General features: G+C 50.4%; 2 protein-coding genes and 1 pseudogene across 9 annotated transcripts in view; all 3 read right to left on the reverse strand.

Annotated features, from left to right (window-relative positions):
* Nucleotides 1-3,449, reverse strand: part of GFOD2 (glucose-fructose oxidoreductase domain containing 2) — a 32,529-nt gene extending 29,080 nt beyond the window's left edge. For all 8 annotated transcript variants that reach the window (XM_006909774.3, XM_025045338.1, XM_025045335.1 and 5 more), the window contains exon 1: nt 3,256-3,449. The gene's annotated coding sequence lies outside the window, so the exon portion shown is untranslated. The remainder of the gene's footprint in view (nt 1-3,255) is intronic.
* Nucleotides 1,746-1,864, reverse strand: LOC112478293 (annotated as a pseudogene).
* A 2,473-nt stretch (nt 3,450-5,922) lies between the features above and the next one.
* Nucleotides 5,923-18,255, reverse strand: part of RANBP10 (RAN binding protein 10) — a 56,250-nt gene continuing 43,917 nt past the window's right edge. The window contains exons 6-14 of the mRNA XM_006909775.3: nt 16,632-16,816; nt 14,107-14,219; nt 12,390-12,498; nt 12,131-12,279; nt 11,730-11,937; nt 10,859-10,980; nt 10,288-10,433; nt 9,881-9,992; nt 5,923-9,422 (exon numbers count right to left, since the gene is read on the reverse strand). Coding sequence (XP_006909837.2) covers nt 9,292-9,422; nt 9,881-9,992; nt 10,288-10,433; nt 10,859-10,980; nt 11,730-11,937; nt 12,131-12,279; nt 12,390-12,498; nt 14,107-14,219; nt 16,632-16,816 — 1,275 coding nt within the window. The 3' untranslated portion in view covers nt 5,923-9,291. The remainder of the gene's footprint in view (nt 9,423-9,880; nt 9,993-10,287; nt 10,434-10,858; nt 10,981-11,729; nt 11,938-12,130; nt 12,280-12,389; nt 12,499-14,106; nt 14,220-16,631; nt 16,817-18,255) is intronic.

Consider the following 18,255-nt stretch of genomic DNA (forward strand, 5'->3'; position numbering starts at 1 on the left):
TCTTACATATTGCTGGAGGCAAAAATAACAAAACTTGAAGCAGTCCTACTTTGGGGACATCATGAGAAGGCAGGGTTCTTTGGAAAAGACAATAATGCTGGGAAAGATAGAAGGCAGCAGGAAAAGAGCAAGATCAAACATGAGATGGACTAACTACATAAAAGAAGCTATGCATTAGTCTACAGGAGCTGAGCAGGGCTGCTGAGGATAGGACACTGTGGGCGTCACTCATTCATAGGGTCACTAGGAGTCAAAGCCGACTTAATGGCATGTAGCACATACACTTATTCTTTCATGAGTCCAAGTCTATTTCAAGTATCTTTCATTCTCCACTTTTAAAATTTAAAATTACTTAAATTTTCAAGTAATTTTGACTTTGACTCGAAGTTTTCTAATACAAAGCTGCTACTTTTGTCTGTTAAAAAAAATAATGTCCCATTACTATGCTGTATACAAATTCTCAAAAACAGCAAAATCTTTAATTTCTTCCTAGATGCTGTTCAATTCCAATGGTGGATTTATTCTAGAATTGGACCTCCTATTATAAATATGCATAAGTAACTTGTTAGGCATCAGAAAGGTTCTTCTAAGTTAGTGGTCTCTCCGATTCCTCTATTTTCTGAATACCAACATCTATATTAAAACTTCTTAATCAGATGGCACTGCATTCTCATTTCATTTTTCCTCTTACTGTATAACTAGAAAATCAGTTCAGTGAAAGTTAACATTACTGGTTTATCTGGTAAGTTGGCCTATTAAATACTGTTGAGTACTTTATTACAGGCCAGATTTGATAACTGCCCTCATCTGGAGTGGATGTTAATTATTTGTCAAAGGTTTCACTGCCACAGCAACGAATAAATACTTGAGTCTGTAAGTCTCTCTTTTTCCTCCGACAAGTGTCTTTCTGATTACAGGAGCTCAAAAAATGCACACAAATCCAAGGGGCACACTCAGCACATGTAAGCAGTATCTTCTCCAACTGCTCACTCAAGAAAGTATTTGCATTTACATTCAAAGCACCCTCCGACATCCCATCCAGCTCCGTAGATGGTAATTGCTTCCCGTCCACCTTATCTTGATTTTGGCTTACTTTTCTATATTCTATCTGAGCTAATACTAAAGTAATGAGTGTTTCTATAAAGAATACAAGGATATTCATAAAACTTTTCTGACAAAATTTGGTTAACAGTACCAGTTTCCTCCACAGATTACATACCCTTCTGATAATACTCCATTATATCTCTTGAGGTATTTATACAAAATATTTCCATAGTGCAAGAAAAGTCAATAAAATGCACAGCCATGCAAAGCTGAATAAATGTTATACACCTAAAACTATTATTGCATATTAACTACATTTTAATTTTTAAAAATTCACAGCCAAAAAGAAAATAATTCATAGCCACGATTTCCATAGTTATGGTCTGGCATTGATTTGTAAACCTAAAGAGTTCTTCCTTAAATATGACCTATTAACACCATCATACTTTTAATGTATATTCTATCAATCTGGGTAGGAAAAAACCTGCTGCAAAGCTGAATATACACTGAAAATTAATTTTATCAAACTAGTAACAAATGTACTTTGATGATTAGAATCAGCAACCATCTTTTAAAAATCACACACTTCTTTCCCCCATATTATAAATCTTTAAATCTTTTTTTTGTGGGGGGGGCCTTTTTATTCATTGCTAATCCCACTACTCGTGGGTTCTAGTATTATAAATCTTTTTTTTTTTTAACGTCTACAGCACCTGGTATTCCAAAGCAGTCTCCCATCCAAGTATTAACCAGGCCCGACCCTGCTTAGCTTCCGAGATCAGACGAGATCCGGCATGTTCAGGGTGGCATGGTCGTAGACTTGGTATTATAAATCTTACGTCTGAATTTTCCTAGCAAATAAAAATAACTGATCAGACCCAGACCAATCATTCCATAGGAAAAGTAGGACAACCAGGTGGTAAGGAAGACTTTCACAACAGAATCTTTACCTGTAAAATGGAGAGTCCACCAACAGCAATGTTTGCTGAAAATTTTCACCTCTTGGTTTAGCCAGATTCTCTGAATTCCTAATCCAAACTCAGTAATTTTTCATATTTTCTGTAAAATGGATGGCCTTACAACTCTTGTCCCTAGGTATAGCTTTTCGATGAGTTTCCTTATCAAGAATGAATCTAGCTTCCCTTACTCTAAAAGACAACTCTCTTTTCCATTTCTCTTTATGTCACAATAACACGTTGTGTCTGTTCTAATTTAACAGTTAGCTGTTCCCTTCAACTGAAGGGTCATATACTAAGGGCTCTTCCTTCTGAGACCTTTGTGCCTACAGCTTATAAAGGTCCTCTGGGCAGTGCCTGGCTGGCCCTGGTTTTAGACAAAGCGCACCCACTTTCTTCCTCATGTGTGCTGCCCTCAGCTTGACACTGTGGGGACAATAAACATGGTTTATAACCTTGCTTTCTGTCCATCCAATGTAGATTTAAGCTTTTCAATTCCTGTCCCGTTCTTTAGATTCTGCAGTAGTTTGGGAGGTGAACTCTTCACACGACCATTCACAAGTCCTGATATCCCCGCCCACTCTTCCTTCCTCGCCATTCATATGATAACACCTCCCTGGTGAGAATACCTTACCTCACCTTTGTCTCCCCTGGTCCGTCTGCTTCCTTCCTGAGCTTCAAAGGTAGGCCTGGGCCCATGAAACGTGGCCCGTGGGTACTCTGGTGCTGGCAGATCCACCCGCATCTCCTGGGGTGTACCCTTTCCCACCTGCCATCTGAACACTTTTTCCTTAAATAAAGATTTACCCCCTAAAAGTTCCATTTCACTCTGAAACAGGATGGACCAGCTACCCCACGAACCCTTTGTCTGAGACTTCCATACCTCACATCTTTATCCACAAAGCGTCAGGCCTCACACAGGTAGGGGGTCTACTCTGCACAGGGATGGGGAGCCTAGGTTTTCGAGTCCAGTAAAAGGATGAGTTAGAACCGAGGTCCTTCAAGGAGCCAAAATTGTACGATTTTACGACCAAACTTGCAGGTCCTATTTCTGAGGTGGGGAGGGCGAATTCCGGGGCGACCCCCGAACTCCGCGCGGGTGCTGGCAGTTAGAACGGTTCCCTCTAGCCCAGATTCCGCGTATCCCCAACTCCGACCTCGGACGCCGGGCCGCGGAGGAGGCCCCGCCGACGCCCGCTCGCAGCCACGCCATGCCCTCCTCCATGCACACCCGCCGCCGCGGGCCGCCTCTCACCTGGCACACTGGCATTGCCCGCCCTGCTCCGCACCGGAGACCATAGGTCCACAAGGGTCCCAATGGCCACCAGCCCTCGGTGAGGAAGGCTAGTAGGGACTCACGGGCCCCAGAGTCTAGCGCGCCGCACCGGGAACGCGCCGCCTGGTTTCTAAGGAACCGAGGGCTTTGGAAAGGGCGGGGCGGGACGGCAGAAGGTCTGCGCATGCTCCCTGGCGGGGGTGGGCCCGCTCTGGGAGGGGCTGCGACCCGAAGCTGCGCATGCTCGCTCCTTGTCCGGGAAGGTTAAGTAGCTGAGCTGGAGGCCCTGGTTATTCAATTCCCCCGGTGCGGACCACGTAGTGAGCGGTCTTCCACCCTCGGCTTCTTTCTGGCTCGTTGCCCGGCATCAAGAGCAAGGAGGTTCTGGAGACTGTGGTGGTTCTTGGTTGTCTTGGGATGAAGGAAGGTCTGCCATTTCTCTCGAACTCTCCGGACTTCGCGGCTTCCTGACTCCTAATGACTCGTTTTTTCTGTTATCTCAAGTGCCTGTCTGGGCTCCTCTTTCTCTGAATGTTCTTTAGTTATTCCTTAGATATCAGTGCTCTCAGGTTTAGGAACTCAGTCCTCCTGATCTCTTTCCTGGATCCTATTTCTCCTCTCCCCATCCCCCGCCCCAAATTAATACTGTTTGTAATAAGACTACCCTTTGGTTCACCCTACTGTCAGCTAGGGTAGTGAAACCTGTGAACCTTCGTGTAAAATAGGCTATCTTGGAAATGTGGGATTATGGTTATTTCTGCATAGGGAGAACCCACCCGTTCTTGTCTGACTCTCCTGGTGAGTCTGGACCCGCGCTCAGCTGGCATTAGGAGGGTGTCCCAGCCATCTCTCCAGAGCAGCCTGTAATGACAGAACATGTCAGTTGCACTGAAGCAGTTGTTTCCACTGAGGATTGCTGACCAGCAGGGCTATTGCTGCGCAGGGGAAACAGGACTTCTGCTACTGTTGCCACCTTTGTGAGCATAGAAAGCTTCCAGAGTGATGAGAAACTCTAATTTCCCCTCTCCCCCTCCATCTTCTGATGGAGTTTTATCCCCTTATTCCTTCCCCCTGGATTCCCAACAGCCAGGCACAAGGGAGGCAGAATCAAACTGTGCTTAGGTCTGATCTATTTGTGTCATCGTGCAAAGTTTCACTCTAGAGCAGAGTTTCTCAACAGCGGCACTGTTGACATGTTTGACCTGATAATTCTTTGTCATGGGGGGCTTTCTGTGCGTTGTAGGATGTTAGCACCCCTGGCTTCTACCTACTAGATGCCACTAGCACACCAACCCCAGCTGTGACTACCCAAAATATCTCCGGATATTGCCAATGTCCCCTTTGGGGCAAAATTGGTCCTGGTTCAGAACCACTAGAGGGAAGTTAATCCACTATATACAGGTTTATTTATGGAACCAGGACATTTGTGTTTATCTAATACTTCACTCTTCCCTCTACACTAGCTCTTCCCTAAGAGTTCTTTAGAGTAATAGTGCTATAAAATATTCTATAAGTATTCTACAGTAATATAAGTGCTGGGTTAAGCTGCACATCTTAACAGGGTTTTGAGCTTTTAATTAGCTGGTGATGTTCACTGTGAGGACCATGACAGTTTTCCTTATTTACTGGACCACAGAACCCTTTTCCAGTTCCAGGAACCATGTCCTCTGAGATATGGATCCACATGCTCTCTAGCAAACCTCCATACTCCAGTGACTTTTAGCCATCACCTGTTCCCTTTCGTTCCCTATACAATCTTGTGGCACCATTAGCCATCCCTTCACTCAAAACCAAAAGCCTGTATTTGCCTTGTCTCTTGCTTCTCCCATCTTCCTCATATCCAGTTACTCATTTTGTTGTGTTAACGTGTATCTCCTAAACATTTCCCAAACCTGCCCTCTTGTGTCTGGCCTACTGCAGCGGCCTCCTAGCTGGTTTCTTTGCCTCCAAACTGTTTCCAGTACCACCTTTAGGTGGACACCAGCATAAGCTACTGTATTTCTCCCCTGCATAAAACCCTAGTCCATTGCGGGCACAGGAGGCAGCATGAGGTAGGAGCAGGCCAGTCACACCCCGTGGAGGTAGGGCAGCCACATGTACTTCATCCCTATGTACCAAGCACTGCACTATGCATGCTAGAATCTTCTACCACCCAGGGTAGAAGGATTGACCACATTTTAAGGATGGGGAAACAAGCTGAGAAAGGTTCAATTTCTATGGTCACCCAGTTAGGAAATAGAACCAGGATTTTGAGCACAAAGCTCTTTCTCAGACTGACAGGACCCTAACCTCAATACCCCTCAGGGAAACTTTTTTACTCTCTCATGTTTGGGGTGAACGTATTTGGAATGTATTAATATCTTATTCTGAGAGCAGGAAGTCCTGTGGCCCACCTTTTTGAAGCTGAATTTGCTACTTTTTCTTTGTCTCAGATGAAAGCTGTTTTGGGGAGAGAATTGGAGCTTAAGTACCTATCTTCTTTGGGGCCTTGCAGACACCCAAATTCTTAAGGGTCCTTGAGGAGGCACTAGGGGCCTAGGCACTGGAGAGGTGGGCTGAGAAGGGGTCAAACCTTTCAGGATATGGTATGCCACATAGGGGTACCAGCCCCAGTAAGACTCAAAACAGAGACCAGACACTCATGACTACCCATGGATGTGTATTTTAATAAAAATAATTCTGTCAAAATACAACAGGAGTTTTTTCATCTCTCAAGTACAATTTAATAGGATGTTTTGTGTTAGAATTCTCTCTAAACCCTCCCACTCCCACAAGTTTCATGCTAATGCCAAGTATCAACTTGCGAGGACAAAGGCAGAACCAGTGTGCACAATGTGGAGGACGTCTGTGTCAGCTGTAGTTACTAATGGAGGAAAACCCTATGCAAAGAGGCGGCACCTCAGGCAGCCAGAGTCCACAATCTGGCCACAGGTCTGGGTGCACGGGACTGGTGGTCAAGTAGGGCTCTGCTGCCCAGCTGCCACACAGCGTGCATACCTGAGTTATGAGCAACCATAGGAACTTCCAGCTCTGACAGTTCTCTGCCTCATCTTCTTTGTGCTTAAGGGGTAGGAAGGTGCTGGGTGGCTGGGCAGTCCCCACTTTTCCATCTCTTGGTGTCTCCTGTTCTGATGGCCTGCACCCAGCACAGACCCACGTGGGTGAGGATCAGGATTCTGGCTTTCTTTGCATGGTCTGCCAATTTCCATGCACTCTGGAAGGAGCAATCGTTTGATGGTGCAAGGAGAAAAGGTACATAAGGAAGGTTGGTCCCCCAGGGCTGGACAACCCAACTGGGCTAGGTCTTCCTCCTGACCCCTTGGGCCAAGTCGAGTTCTTCACCAGGGCTCCTCCCAGATACCTTCCCCACTCTTGGCTCCCAGAAGCAGGCTGGTGGAATTGGGTGTGCATAAGGGGCTCCTCTGGCTGGCAGGCAGGCCTGGACTATCAAGACAGTGGGCTCAAGCAGCTTGGTTTTTGTCCTCTTCATGGGCTGTGGGGCAAAGGCTTATGTCCCAAAGGTAAGCTGTCCAAATGGGACAAAGAGCCCCTCTGAAGAGGAACAGAGTAAACAACTTGGACTCAGCTGAAACAGTGAGATAAGGCACAGAAAATGGGGAGATGACCATGGGTAGAGTGTGAGCCAGGCGGACACCCAACCCCAAGCAGCAAACAGCTGTCCTGAGCCCTCCTGGGCCCTCTCTGATGCTCCACAACCCAAGCCCAGGCATCCATCCCCATCCCTGACACACCCCTGAAAGTACCAGCTGCTCAGACACTGCTAGAGGCCTCCCTAACACTGCTGAGCCTAACCCTTCACCCACCATTCAGCTCTAGGACTAAACAGTGTTGCCTAACTCACAGAGATGAGGGTAGTTCTGACTCTGCCATTAATTTGCTGTGTGACTTTGGCCAAGTCACCTAACCTCCTGGGCCTGTTTCCTTATTTGTAAAAGGAGAGGATTGCTGGAGTAGATGTTCTCTGAATCCCATTCCAGCTGCAAAAACCTCTGGTTTTAATTCCCAATCCTGCTTGGCTCTGACCATTTTAACAGCCTGTTCCAACCTCAGGGTTTGGGAACTAGGCATCCCTAGCCTTGCACAGGACGTTTCCTTTACAGACAGGACAAGACCTCCCCTGATGGGCCATGATCTGGGGGCTGCCAGCTGAGGCCCTGGTGGGACCAAGAAAAAGCATCAGTCTATAGGGTCATGTCCCAAGGCAGAACTCTGACAGCACAGGGCCGAGCCCTGAACCCCACCCAACATCAGCAGTTGGTCCAACTCAATCATTTCTCTTGTCCAGCTGTGGGCCCAACAAAGCCTGGTGGGCACTAAATAATACCTCAGGCCTTCCCAACCATTCTTGTGTCCACTGAGAGAGCAAGAGCTGGCTCAGGCCAGATCCAGGCAGGGACTAAAAGATCAACTTCTGACTCTGCCCCTTTGTAGGGGGCTTATGTGCTCCCTCCCACTGTGAAGCAGATGGAGAAATCCCAGCCCCTCCTGGTGCTCCTCTGAATAGATCTCCTTCCTTTCCTCCTCCTGGACAGTCAGTCTTCTCCACAGATGGCCCACCCAAGTCCTGAAAGCCATCTTGGCCCTTCCTCTCCTGATTCCCTGATGGATTGTTTTTGTCCCACCAGCTGTGAGGATCCATCTCATGGGGCTGATGGGATATTTCTAAAGCCCATGAGGTCCCTTCCTCCAGCCAGCAAATACTCATAACAGTCTTTCCTAAGAGTGGCTAGGGCCAAGCTGCAGGGAGCTGCCTGGGACAGCTGCAGTGAGTTCTGGCCTAGGGGGCCAAGGGTTCCAACCACTCCAGCGCCTCCACAAGGTCCTGGCTTCTCAGCAGAAAGCATCGATTCCATCAGAGCTGTGCAGAGACGGTGAAGATCCAGGCAAGAAGAAGGTAGCCCCTGTACTCAAGAGCCTCTGTCCCGGGAATAGAGACTTCTTCCCCGCAGCCTGACACACAGCAGCTCTCGGGTCGAAGGCAGGTAGTTTTCAGGCAATCAATTTAGAGTAAATGAATTATTTGGCCATCTTAACAACAAGGGGAGGCAGGACGTTGAAAAGGGAAGAGAGAGAAAGAAGGGCAAGGCAGGCAGTGAGAGGCAGGGTAGAATGGTAGATAGCGTGCTGGCCAAGGACCCTCCACTCCTTTGCTTTGCTGTGTAGCACTGGGCCACTCCTCTCTTCTCTGGACCCCTGGCTCTGTCGTTCTCTGCTCAGTCCAGATCTCAGGGGCCTAGGGACCCACACCTCTTGGATGCTGTAAACCAGCTTGGCCTGACCTGCCCGCTAAGTGGCCTCTCAAAGCCTAATGGGCTTCCCTAGGCTGCAGCTGGGCATGTGGCTCAGCAAATGGGAAGCCTAAAGTAATCAAATCACTTAGCTGAGGTTATAGAGATGATTCTTTTTTAATGAGTTGGACTCAAATAAAAACATGGTATCTGGACAGCCTCATCCAAGAGGTGCTGGACCACTAACACTACGATAAATACTGTCTTTTTTTTTTTAATATATATTTATATATATAATCTCATTTTTTTACTTATGAAAATAATAAGCTATCACCAACTTGGATAGGCTTCATCACCAAATTAGCAGAAACCAGCTCAGCACAAACTCTCCAGAGATAAATACTGGTGGCTCAGTCAGGAGGAAAAAAAGATTAAAAAACCCCAACCCCTTCTCAAAACAAAACCCCCCTTTTAAAGTAGAAGGCGCTACATGAGAGTAACCAGCCAATACTGTGTCACAGGCCGCTGCACGTGAAGTGGGGAGAGAGAGACTGAGGGTGGGGAAAGAAGAAGGAAGGGAAGGAAGGGAAGGAAGGAAGGCAGGCAGGCAGGCAGGAAGGAAGGAAGAAGGCAGGAAAGGGAGGGGGAGGCCAGGCAGGAGGAGTGGACTCTGCCCATGGCTTCCAGGTCCCTGTGCCAGGTGCCTATGGAGGGCTGGGCTCCTGGGGCTGAGGGAGGGCCAGGTGGGGCCAGCCAGCGTGGTCAGCTAGTGCAAGTAGTCATCAACTCTGGCAAAGGAGCAAGATCCCAGGCCCGCTCGGGCCATGAGCCGTAGACATTCAGATGCCTGGCCCAGGGCGAGCATCAGAGGAGGCTGCTTTGGCAGGTTCTGAGACTCTGTGGAGGAGAGACAAGGCCTGGTCACTGCCCTGCCCAGGGCTTGGGCCCAGGTCAAAGTTCCCTTAGGAGTGGAAGGTGGGGGAGTGAATAGAATCTCTTGGAACAGAGATTCTATTGTGTTCATATGTGAATGTATCATGGCCAAGAGGCCACAGCCCTATCGCCATGCCAGGAACCTGAGGACCTTAGCTTTATTCAGAGCAACGGGCTGGCCTGGGCCCACGGTCACAGCCTAGAGCTCATCAAGATCTAGCCAGACCACTCAGCTGGGCAGAGGGAGGTTAGGGTTTAGGTTCAGCCACGGGAGCCCAAGAGTCCTGTGGGCCACTAGAGAGCTCCTGGGCAGAGCTCACTGCACTGATTTGGACAAATATTAGCAATTCCTAAGGACAGAAGGGAGGGGGCCACCCCAGGCACTCATGGGCCAGCTTCTATTTTTTATTAGATCCACTTACCTAAAATGGCGCTGTTGAGGGCAGCACACACAGGCTCCCTCTGGATGGGGTCAAGCTGCTGGCCAACTGGACAGCTCCAGGGGTCTGAGTATGCCAGCAAGCTAAAGGCATCCTAAGAAACAGGGAACTTTTGAGAGGATTGTGGCACACACAGCACAAAGGGATAAAGTGCCCTGCGTAGTGACCAGTGAGGGTACAGCGTACCCTGCCTTAGGGTCGAGCAAGGCTGTTTCCTCCCTAGAGTCTAAAGAGGGTGAGGTACACCCAGATGTCCTGTTTTCCCATTGCAGACATGACTAGAGCCCTCTTTGTTCTGTTGCTGTTGTTCCCAGGGCCCTCCTAGAGACCCTGCCCCCCCACCACCACATGGGGGCCCACTCTGTATGAGGGCCCGGCTTGTTCTGTACCTGCAGCATCTCCGTGTGGGCCAAATTCTTGCCGTACTCCCGACCCAGTTGCTCACTCAGTGCCTGCAACTCGCGGCCAAATAGGATTATCCTTTCTGTGGCAGCCTGGTTGCCCCCACAGAGCTGTCGCCGAGGATGACCATCATCTGCACCCAGAGTCCAGCAAAGAACACATCAGGAGGGGTGAGAAGAGAAAGGGAACATTTGGGGGGACCCCAAAGTGAACATGGCAAGAAGGACTGGGGGAGGTGGGGAGGGCTATTGCTTCTGACAGAGGCAAGTGAGGGCTGGGAGGAGCAGGACCAGCCATAGCAGAGGTGCTTTAAGTTTACCCAGCACATGAGTGCCCACTTTCACCAACCCCCTCTAGCCTCAGACACAGGGGCTCTGGTCTTGGCAGTAGGCGGGGGTCTTCTCACCTTGAGCACCTGTATTCATGACTGGCTAAGAAGGCAATGGACCAGGTCTGGCTAGGGCCTCTCAAGCTGCCTAAGCTTGCCGGTTCCAACCCCCTCCCACAGGGGAGGGGCACTGGCACCTACAGAACACCATGCTGGGGCACAGCCCTCACCCATGCTGGACTCATCTGTCTGCAGGTCCTCATGCTTGTAGGCACCATTGACAATGCGTGTGGACATGCTCTCCAGCACACCATTGGGATAATGCTCCGCCTCCATCTCCATCTCACTGTCACTGTGAAGAAGGGATGAAGTGAGAGTTGGCCAAGGGGATGTGGTTGGAGCAAGCAGCCTGGTTGGACCTCCATTCAGGCTTTAGCTACAAGCTGCTGTGGGTAAGCTCAGGCCCCTAGGAGCATGAAAGGACAGCTCAGGCTTCCCAGGCTCCAACACTTGGCCACCACAGTGATACCAGCTATGCCCAGAGGCCTATCCTCTGATTCCCACTCTTGTCCCAATGCTGCCTCTGTGAACTTCCCCTCTTTGGCCCTTCTCTGAGTTGGCACACTACTGAACATCCCCTCACCCCCAAATGACCAGGGCCCATGAACCCAGAGATAGGCATCTCTTGGAGCCAAACCCAGTTCAGCTCTGAGGCATGCCTGGGAGTGCTGAAAGCCACCTGTAGTCTATAGCCTAAAACTCCCTGCCCATCCAACATGGATGACCACAAACCAAGTCCAGTAAAAGCCCCCTCTGTATAGACCCTCAGGAGTGCTAAGTCCTGGTCTCCTTAAGAGACCACATTCTCAGCCTGACAGTGTCAGCACCTCTGGAGAAAGACAGGGCCAAGGAAAGTAGCAACTGAATCATAGGTAGGGCCAGAAACTGAAGCCAGTGCCTGGTAGGTCAGCAGCTCCAGGCACAGACCTGGGATGGAAGTGGAAGGTGAAGGGCAAGGGGCAGCGCTCAAAAGACAGGCTGCAGTGGGCCCAGCTGGTGCAGAGCAGAAGGCAGGAAGAAAAAGCAGAGCAAGACAGGCACCTGGTCTCCTGGTTACTGGTGCTGCTGTGGGGCTGGGACTTGGTGGAATCTGTTGAGTTGGACTCGGAGTAATTGACGGAGGATGGGGATGAGGAGGATGACGAGGAAGAGGAGGAGGAGGAGGAAGAGCTGGGTGCAGGGTATTTACTGTGGTTCTGTTTGCTCTTGGAGGACGCGACACCATTGCTGCAGCTGGGACTATCTGCACCTGGAAGCCGGGGGACAGTCAGAATAGGAAGGGCAACTTGCCATCAAGCAGGGCCCCGGGCATGACCACAGTGGTCCCATTTCCCTTCCCCCAAATCCAGCAGTGATCCCTGAGCCCAGCCCAGGGAATGGTATGCAGGTGGCTTTTCCTCTCCACACCAGTTCTTCCCAGAGCCTTCTGGAGAGTGGCTGACCTGTGTTGTGCATGTGGGAACTACTGGGGCCGTGTCGGGGGCTGAGGCTGGGGGAGCCAGGGTAGCTGTCCTGGGACTTGGGGCTTCGGGAGCTCAAGCTGCGGACCTCACTGTCAGTCCCATTCACCATCTCCACAAATTGTCGGCACCTGTAGAGGGAGCGGAGTGGCACTGCTCTGGGCTTGGTCCTGGTCGTATGTTCCCACCACCAGTTGAGGAGGGCTGGGCTATGGGGGAGCTGGTGGGGCCCACAACTTACTTGAGCATGAAAAGCAGGTTGGGGTTGTGCTCCAGCAGCCCTGGGTAGAAGCGCTGTGTGGTCTCAATGGCCTCACCCACACGGCCCTCCAGCACCAGCTTCTGGATTTCTGCAGAGAGCAAGAACATGGCAGTGAGTCAGGGGCTACAGACCTTGTTCGCAGCTGCATGCCTGCACACTGCCAGTCCCTAGCACGAACCAGACAACAGTCAAGTGGGCTGGCTCAGAGTGGCATGCCCAGTTGAGATGCTCACAGAAGAGGCTGAAGAAAGAATCTGGCTGCCCAGCCCCACCACAGACCCTGGTTTCTGCTAAGTGTCAGGGAGTCCTCAAAGAATAAGAAGAGAAGACGGAGCAAGGACTCTCAGACCAGAAAAGGAGGGTGAGTTTGGAGGCCTGCTGCTACAGAGTACAGGTCGCCAGGGACCTGGGCGTGGGGAGGGGCCCTGGCTGTGGGAGCATGATCTGGGGATGGGTACCCAGGCAGCTTGGTGGCCCTAGGGGCTTCCTCTTCAGACAGACTTCTCTCCTTTCAGGCTTCATGGGGGAGTGGTAATGGGAGTGCACTGGTTTCTGGGCCAGAGCCCACGTCCTGGTAGTCTTCAGGGGCTACAGCGTGCTCCCTGCTGGGAGAGGATGCCACCCTCCTCACGGTGGCATCTCTGAAGTTGACACCTCTCAGGCCATCAGCATCTTGCTCTTGCCCTGGGGCCTGGTGCATCTTGCTGAGAGTGACTTCTGGGCCTGAGGTGCTCTCATTCATAGATCCTAAGTCTGGGATCCCTTGCCATCTACCTGGCTGGGCATAGCTTCTCTGAGAGACACAGACACATGCACATACAGAGACGATAGTCTCAGAGAGACACAAGCAGACACACACAGACACGCATGTCCACACATACCCATTCTCCCTCACTCTTCTCACCTCTTCTTATCTCTTTTCTGGGCTCTGTTTCCTCTTACCCAACACTCTCTTTCCATAAATAGGCCCAAACACAGTACACAGGCTAGTATGAACACCAGGAAGGCTTCCCTTGGCTCCTTCCTTTGGTTGTCTGCAAAGGGCAGGACCATCGGTGGAAAACAAAGACAGGTGCTACCACAGCAGCCACTAAGCATCAGCTTTTGCCCTGTCTGATTACTTTAGTCCTCTCTTTGGCCAGGAGCAGGCAGTACTACTAAAGTTGGGTAAATGATATGAAAGACAGGACATTGGTCTAAGATGCAAACACACTATTTCCGGAAGACCATGAAAAAGAGGCTGAGTAGAATCTAGGATTCAGGGGGAAGGAACAGCGTAAAGTGGGAGCCAGCCAGGCCAGGCCCCAGCCTGTGCCAAGCCAGCAGAGTGTGCATTAGGGAGGTCCATGAAAAAGAGGCTGAGTAGAATCCAGGATTCAGGGGGAAGGAACAGCGTAAAGTGGGAGGCAGCCAGGCCAGGCCAGGCCCCGGCCTGTGCCAAGCCAGCAGAGTGTGCATTAGGGAGGCTATAACAAGACATTCCCGTGCCGCCAGACTATCCACCTGGGCAGTGTTGTCTTGAAGGAGGGACAGAAGCAGGGCCTAGGGCTGGGCTGTGGCTCTGGGCTGGTCTCCTGGCAGTGAGGACCAGAGCCAAATGGATTCCTGACACTGTATTCAAGCGGGTATGAGCTAGAAAGCAGAGTTGGTGAAGGATGGAGGGAGAGGGGAGAGGGGAGAGGAGAATCAACCTTACTTTGTCTGTTCTTTATGGATGCTTGTTCTTCCTGAATCGGGGTTTCAGTCATTCGAGCAAAAGCCGTGGCCGTGGCACAATACCCATGATGCACCAGGTAAGACGAGACCATGCTAGAAGAAAGGAAATGTTCGAGGTGACACTCAAGAACTACATTTCTCATTGCCCGCATGATGGAATAGACTATCTTCCTCTTAGGTCTTCCTTAAATACATCTTAGAGGTATAACCTCCACAGAATGAAAATAAATGGGCTGAAACAAAATGAACACTTCCCCTAGTGATCATGCAATGAGGCTGGGGAAGGGCTGGTCACCACATCCGTCCTCACAGCTTGAAGGAGTGGCTGCAGTTTCTCTGGGATACACTGCCCACAAGTGGGCAAGTATGATAACAAAAGCACACACACAGGCACATACCATCTCCTTACAAAAGCAGCTACCTCCTGTGAACTGCATCAAGTCCAGAGATGGCCAACAGTTTCTCTGAGGGCCTCCTGGAAAGGCAGCCAGCCAAGCAGTCTGGCAGCTGCCCAGAGATAATGCATGCCATGTGCATACCTTCTACAGATACAGGCGCTCCTCTGCGGACTGCCCCACGTGCCTCGCAGGTCCATTCTAGCTAACCAGGCAAACCTGGCCCTCAGGAGTGCTGGCTCTAGAGGGTCATGGGGAGCTAACCCATAAACTAAGTTACTCCCAATATTCCACAAATCAGGGGCCCAAGAAGCCAACATATCAGGCAACAACATGGCCAAAAGGAATGCAATCTTTGGGAAACATCTCTGAGAAGCCTGAGGCCCAGCGGCCGTTTAATCCCACCCAAAGCTGGCTGAGCAGTGGCACATGTGTGTGCATGTGTGCATATATGCACACACGTGTGGAACAGAAGTATGAGCCCTCACATCTGAGGTGTACAGGAGTGAATGCTTTGGTATGTGCATGTGTCTGGCGTCATTATCGTAACTGCCAGATATGAATGTCTGAAGGGCTGTCATGTGGCAAAGAAGTTCGGCTATATGTCCCCTTGTGTTTTAGGGGGTAAATGAGATACACATAAAGTGCCTAGTACAAAGTAAGAAGTCAATAAATACAACCTCTTATTATGAAATTACATATTTATAATATTATGTTCTAAGTAATAATTCTAATAATTCTTATTATAAACACAAGGGCAAAAACTGACAACACATGGTTCAGACGACTCTATATGCACACCAGATGCCATTAAAATATACAGTCCCTTTGATTCAATAATTCTACTTCTCATAAGGACACCGAGAAAATAATCCTAAATAAGAAAAACTCAACATACAAAAAGGTTACCTGCACAAGCAAAAGAGAGGAAGTAATCTGAACCTCCCACCAAGGGAAGCCAGCCGAAGGGATTGTGGCAAACTTGTCTCCAAGATCATATAGCAATGTCCCCAAAATAAAGTTTTATGAAATCTCAGGATACACTTATATGTAGTTCTTGGCAAATACTCCATATGAACACACACAGGCACATAGACACGCACATGTAAACAAATACACCCATGTGCTAAGCCCGCGCCCTGTAAGTTGAGAGTATCAGTCCTTCTCTGATGTGGCTGGGGCAGCTCCAGCTCTCCCTCTGCTATCCTGGCAAGCCTGCTGTAGGGACCAGCACTGTGCTGGCCCTGAGGACGAGCTTCCCATTAGTTCTAGGGGCTCAGAAAAAGACCCAGCAGTGCTATTCTTCCTGAGAAGGGTCTGGCCGCCTTGCTCTGCCTCAGCCCTCCCTGGGACATGGCTCAATATCAATTCCTCAAGAAAGGAAAGCTGCACAAAGAACTCAGGGTGCACCTCAACCCCACCCAAGGGACAAGGGCTGGTGGAAGCCAAGCTAACAAGCTAATCTACCTCCTGGCAGAGTGAGTACTAGTCATTGCCTCACTCAGGCCTGCAGCTGACAAGCGGAAGAAAGACCCACACCTGGCTTCACTTGGGATTCTCAGCAAGACTGGCCTCCAGGACAATCGGAATTAATCAGCAAAGAGCCAGTGAGGCTGGTCCTAGGGAGGACACCCTTCCCACCACCACTGCCATGGATGCATGGAACTTAGCTGGATGCTGACCCTGAGAGGTAACCTCAGGCCAGAGTTATGGCATGATGGATACTCCCTATGGTGGGGAAAAAGTCGACAGAGAAAGAGACTGGACAGTGTCCTAGTACATTCTCTGCAAAATGACCCAGGGAGGGAAAACAGCCCTGCTGGTGACATTACATACAGAGCCGTCTGATCCAATATGAGTGCGTAGAGGGGGTGTGTGCGTGCGTGCAAAGGTTTAATTAGGAGCAGATCTGGAAAACTGAGCAGGAGTTGTCCATCAAGTAAGAGGGAAGCAGGAAAGCAGCAGGCAGAGTCACTCTGGGAGTGCTTTCCAGAAGGAACGCTACCCACTGGAGTTCATAAGAGCAGCTTGTAGCAGTACAGGGGCCTACAGGAGAGTGAGGCCTCTGGGAGGAGGCAGGGCTGGGTAAGGGCGGGAGCAGGGCACTCACTTCTGCAGCACCTCCTGCCACTCGCCAAGCCGGGCACTGATGGGAAAGCAGTGGACAGTGCCCTGGACCTTGGCACGCCACTCCCGCATGTAGTCCTCAATGTCAAACAGGAAGGGCTGCTGCCCAAAGTTGGCGTCCACAATCTCCCCAGGTGTCTGCAGGCCTACGGTGGGGTAGAGGTTGGCCTGAGGAGGAGAATGAAATGTGAGTCAGGCCCAGAGGGCAGTGGGGCAGCAGGCCTCACCTCACCTCACCTCTTGGCAGAGGAGGAAGGTGCTGGCTCCTGCAGGCCATTGCTCCGGCTTTGAAAGAATTGCAGCAAAGCTGCAGAAAGCAGGGCTAAGCCACATTCTGCCCACCTTCCTACCAGACACTATTCCCCAAAGCTTGCGGAGAGAAAGCAAAAGAAAAGCAAGCCACGTTCAACATGGAGTCTCCTGTCCTGCATCACAGGCTATGGTGTCCCCAAGGCCTAAGGTATCAGTTCAGGACTCAGCCAGGGTACAAAGAGGCAGGCCGAGCTCCATGACCTTACAGGTGTGCCCATGAAGATCTGTTCCAGGGGTGGATAATGGCTCCTCTCAAAAAGATCCAGAACCAAGGATTCCTTTGCCACGAAAAAAGGGATATATGACAGGGCAGGAAGGGATGGAGGGAGGCAGAAAAGCATGGGAGGAGGAGGAGAGCAAGGCGATAGGGGTTAGGTGGTTTAGACCACCTGACGCTGGCAAAGGGTAAAGAGAGCTCACTGTCTTTCCTGTCAGAGCTCACCAACAGGAGGATCTTCCAGCCAGTGAGGTTTGGGCATGACCCTCTGTGGGTGTGGGGCTCCCTGCTTTCCATCTATCCTCTGCCCTGACCAGCTTTTGCCAGGCACTCACTTAGTGCCTTCAGTGGCTTCCCACTGCTACTCCCCGGTGTCTTGCTAGCCTCCTCCCCATTGTCACTGGGCCCCAAGTCCTCTCTTCTGCCTTCCATCCACAGGCCATGTGTCATTCTCGAGTATCACGAGCCTTTACTACACACTGGGTTCAGCCCACCATGAGCTCTGAAACCACAAGACCTCTTGTTTCCTTCCTTTCCCTTCCCATTCTCCATGCCACAGGTAACACCTACCTTCTCCAGCAAGCCTTCCCTGACCTTCACTGCATCCACTCAACTTTCTGGCACTTGTCAACATACTGCCTATATTCATGTCTGGCTGTTTCATGTCACTTCTCTACAACTAGACTCTTCCCCAGTCAGGGTCAGAATTCTCCTCCTGTGTTCACTTTGCCTAGGACTACAGCCCCTCTCTGGGGCCTCCAAGAAGGAGGAAAGGCTCCTGATCCATAGACAAGAGGTTCTAACAGGATCCCAGGTTCTGCAGTCTGAACTTCGGAAGGCCTCATAGATCACAAAGACATTTCCTTGGGGATCAAAGGAGTGCCCAGAATCCCAAAGCAGCCACCAGAGTCAGCGAACCTTTCCTCCTTCCAGAGCCCAACCAGAGCACACAGAGCAGGGCTAGGCTCCCAGCATTCTGGGTGGTGGCCCTGCATATGATGAGGCCAGTGATGACTATTAATAAAGTCTGGGGTGCAGGTGGTGGAGATGAACACCTGAACTAAGCCAGGAGGAAACC

This window comes from Pteropus alecto, unplaced genomic scaffold, assembly GCF_000325575.1.
Source record: "Pteropus alecto unplaced genomic scaffold, ASM32557v1 scaffold42, whole genome shotgun sequence".
In the NCBI taxonomy this organism is placed as follows: domain Eukaryota; kingdom Metazoa; phylum Chordata; class Mammalia; order Chiroptera; family Pteropodidae; genus Pteropus; species Pteropus alecto.